Raw genomic sequence first — 2,599 nt, forward strand, 5'->3', positions numbered from 1 at the left:
AATTAACGTCCTGCAGAAAGCTGTGGCGTGAGTCAGTAATTACAGCATGAATCCATGCCCCGCTAAAAGTTTCATAATAATCTATAAAGGCTGCTCAGAAGAGATTATGAGTTGTTCCAGTTTGTGTGTTTGTTTGAACTGTGAATGACTTGCATAAAAATGCAGTTACGACTTAATGCATTGGTGTTGTTCAACAGCGCCATCTGCTGGGTGAGAGCAGCTAATGCTCTGGAAACGTTTTCCTCAGCGGAGAAAACATAAAAAATGGTCTCATATCAACAGAGGCCACATTAAACAGCTTTGGTCTCATGATATTTGTGATTTACAGGGTTTTAATAGTCCCTCAGGACATATGTTTGTTTTTTCCTCCTGGTATTAGGAAACGTCCTGATGTCGAGCTAAGGTTTAGTGTAATTTATTTTAATACTTGATTCATCCAAAACAACCCCCATCAATTAAGTCATTTTGACATTTAAAAAAAAATTGCCTCTGATAGCTCCTGCTCGTTCACACCCTGAAACAAAAGCCAACTGAGAGCAACTTTAACATTGAAAATGTTTATTAAAGGGTGCTACTGTACACATATTCATAACATTTAGGTGACACAATAGTCTACTTTTTAAAAATTCTGCACCGGCAAAAATTGAGGACAAAGTTAAGGGCGTGAAAGGACAAAATATTTTTAATGAAAGAAAATACACCAAACCATATTCATGATTAATGTACTGTATGTATGAAAGGGGAGAAGGTCACAGGCTTCATTTACAAGATTCAAAAAGAAAGAAAAAAACAACAGATCTCAGTCTATTGACGCTTATCATTTGGTCCTATGAGTCCATGTTGAAGCACCGAAGATCAAACTACAAAACCGGCATCCAACTTGTAAGAATTGACGTCCACTTGCCCAGCAGCAACATCGTCCATCTTGAAATCTGAATACTTACGGCCGAGAATAATCAAAATTACTCATCACAATAAAACCCTGGATATAACAATCCAATCAGAAACTTCTTTTAATGATTCAAATTAACATTACCATGATATCAACAACACTATTTTTGGAGTGGGTTTCTCCACTTTACACCGTTAAAAAAAAAAAAAAAAAAAAAAAAACTATCAAAATATCACTAACCAACAAGTTCAATAACACCATCAAACTGCAGGGTTGTCGTCTTAGAGTGGTCACACAGTCCAAAAGATTTTTATCTTTTAGCCACAAGGTGGCAGACCCCAATGACTGGTGCTGAATGCTGGTTTCGTTTCATGTGGATACAGTAAAGATTATCTAACCTGTGAACATGAGTGTTACAAAAGTTAAAAACAAACAAAAAAGGGTACAAAACTGAGCAAAATTCATTTTATTGTCCTTTTTGAACTGGTGATAGCATAAAGAAATTAAAAAACAAAAAACAAAAAAACAAAACAAAAAACACCACACAACATTCACGTTAAAACTCGGAAACAAGAAGATAAAATGACTTTTTTTTTTAAAAAAATGAACATGGATATCATCACTACTTATAAAGACATAATTGGCCGGTGACTGCAAGTTTGCAAATCGAGTAGTTATGTCCTCGTAGGCGGGACAAACTTAAAAAAAAAAAAAATCTACAAGAGATAAAAAGTTTTTAAAAAGGAAGTGATTATGCAGTCAGGAAAGTGCTGCGGTGGTTGCTTCCTGAATATTCATACTACAGTTTTATCCTCAGTGGTGTTAGTGGGTTCTTAAAGCAAAGGGGTGCACTGCCTATAAAGGCTTGATGATGGGGGTTGTGCACCTGTCATGGGACAAGCTCATGGTTAACACAGCTTATACTAACTCTGGCTCTCAAGACTATGTTCTGAGTTTTAGCAGATGGCCATCTGTGCTCATGGATGCAACATACCTTACTGAAATGACGGTATCCCGTAAGCACTAAAACATAATGTGTTAAGACAGTAAAAACGAGGGAAAGAATACAAAGACAGAACAGCAGAAACCCTCCCCAGTAGCATGTCACCCATGTCCGCTACAGCTCCCCCTCGTGTCTGATGGATCCTTCTCAGCAGTCTGGGGCCCTTGTGCGCCAGTGGGGCATGGATGGAGATATTTTTTTGGGGGATTTGGGTGTGAAAATGTCTGACTCAAGGTTGTCCCTGCAGTGGAGGAGGTCCTGTTTCCTCCTGAGGTGATGAACTCACGCACTCACGGCATCCTTCTCCTTCTTGTCACTGTCTTCATGCCAGGTGAGACGCTCCTCATAGAAGGCTATGACAATCTGTGGGCACTTATGATTGGCCTCCTTGGCGAGCACGAGATCAGCCTCTTCAGAGTCTTTCCTGTGAGAGATAAAGACCAAAGTTTGTGGTTAAATTTAACTGCACATCCCTGCACAAGCCAGATATTACACTCCCATATATAAACCATACATGTACCATATATAAATGGTTATTGTTAATAAATTGGAGTGTTTTAATGCGTCGATGGATGGAAAAGTTATCGGCAACTTTACAAATTACAAAAATATATAAAAATTAAAACAGGGATTATATCATTTAGCTGTTCTTGTGAATGCCTTTATACAAATGTAACAATACCCTCCCCACAGCCCCCCCCCCA

The 2,599-nt window shown here is 38.4% G+C and overlaps 1 protein-coding gene across 1 annotated transcript in view; it reads right to left on the reverse strand.

Annotated features, from left to right (window-relative positions):
• Positions 1-664: 664 nt before the first annotated feature.
• The window catches only part of cbx5 (chromobox homolog 5 (HP1 alpha homolog, Drosophila)), a 7,476-nt gene continuing 5,541 nt past the window's right edge, over positions 665-2,599 (reverse strand). The window contains exon 5 of the mRNA XM_050063834.1: positions 665-2,319. Coding sequence (XP_049919791.1) covers positions 2,178-2,319 — 142 coding nt within the window. The 3' untranslated portion in view covers positions 665-2,177. The remainder of the gene's footprint in view (positions 2,320-2,599) is intronic.

This window comes from Epinephelus moara, chromosome 16 (genome assembly GCF_006386435.1).
Source record: "Epinephelus moara isolate mb chromosome 16, YSFRI_EMoa_1.0, whole genome shotgun sequence".
In the NCBI taxonomy this organism is placed as follows: Eukaryota; Metazoa; Chordata; class Actinopteri; order Perciformes; family Serranidae; genus Epinephelus; species Epinephelus moara.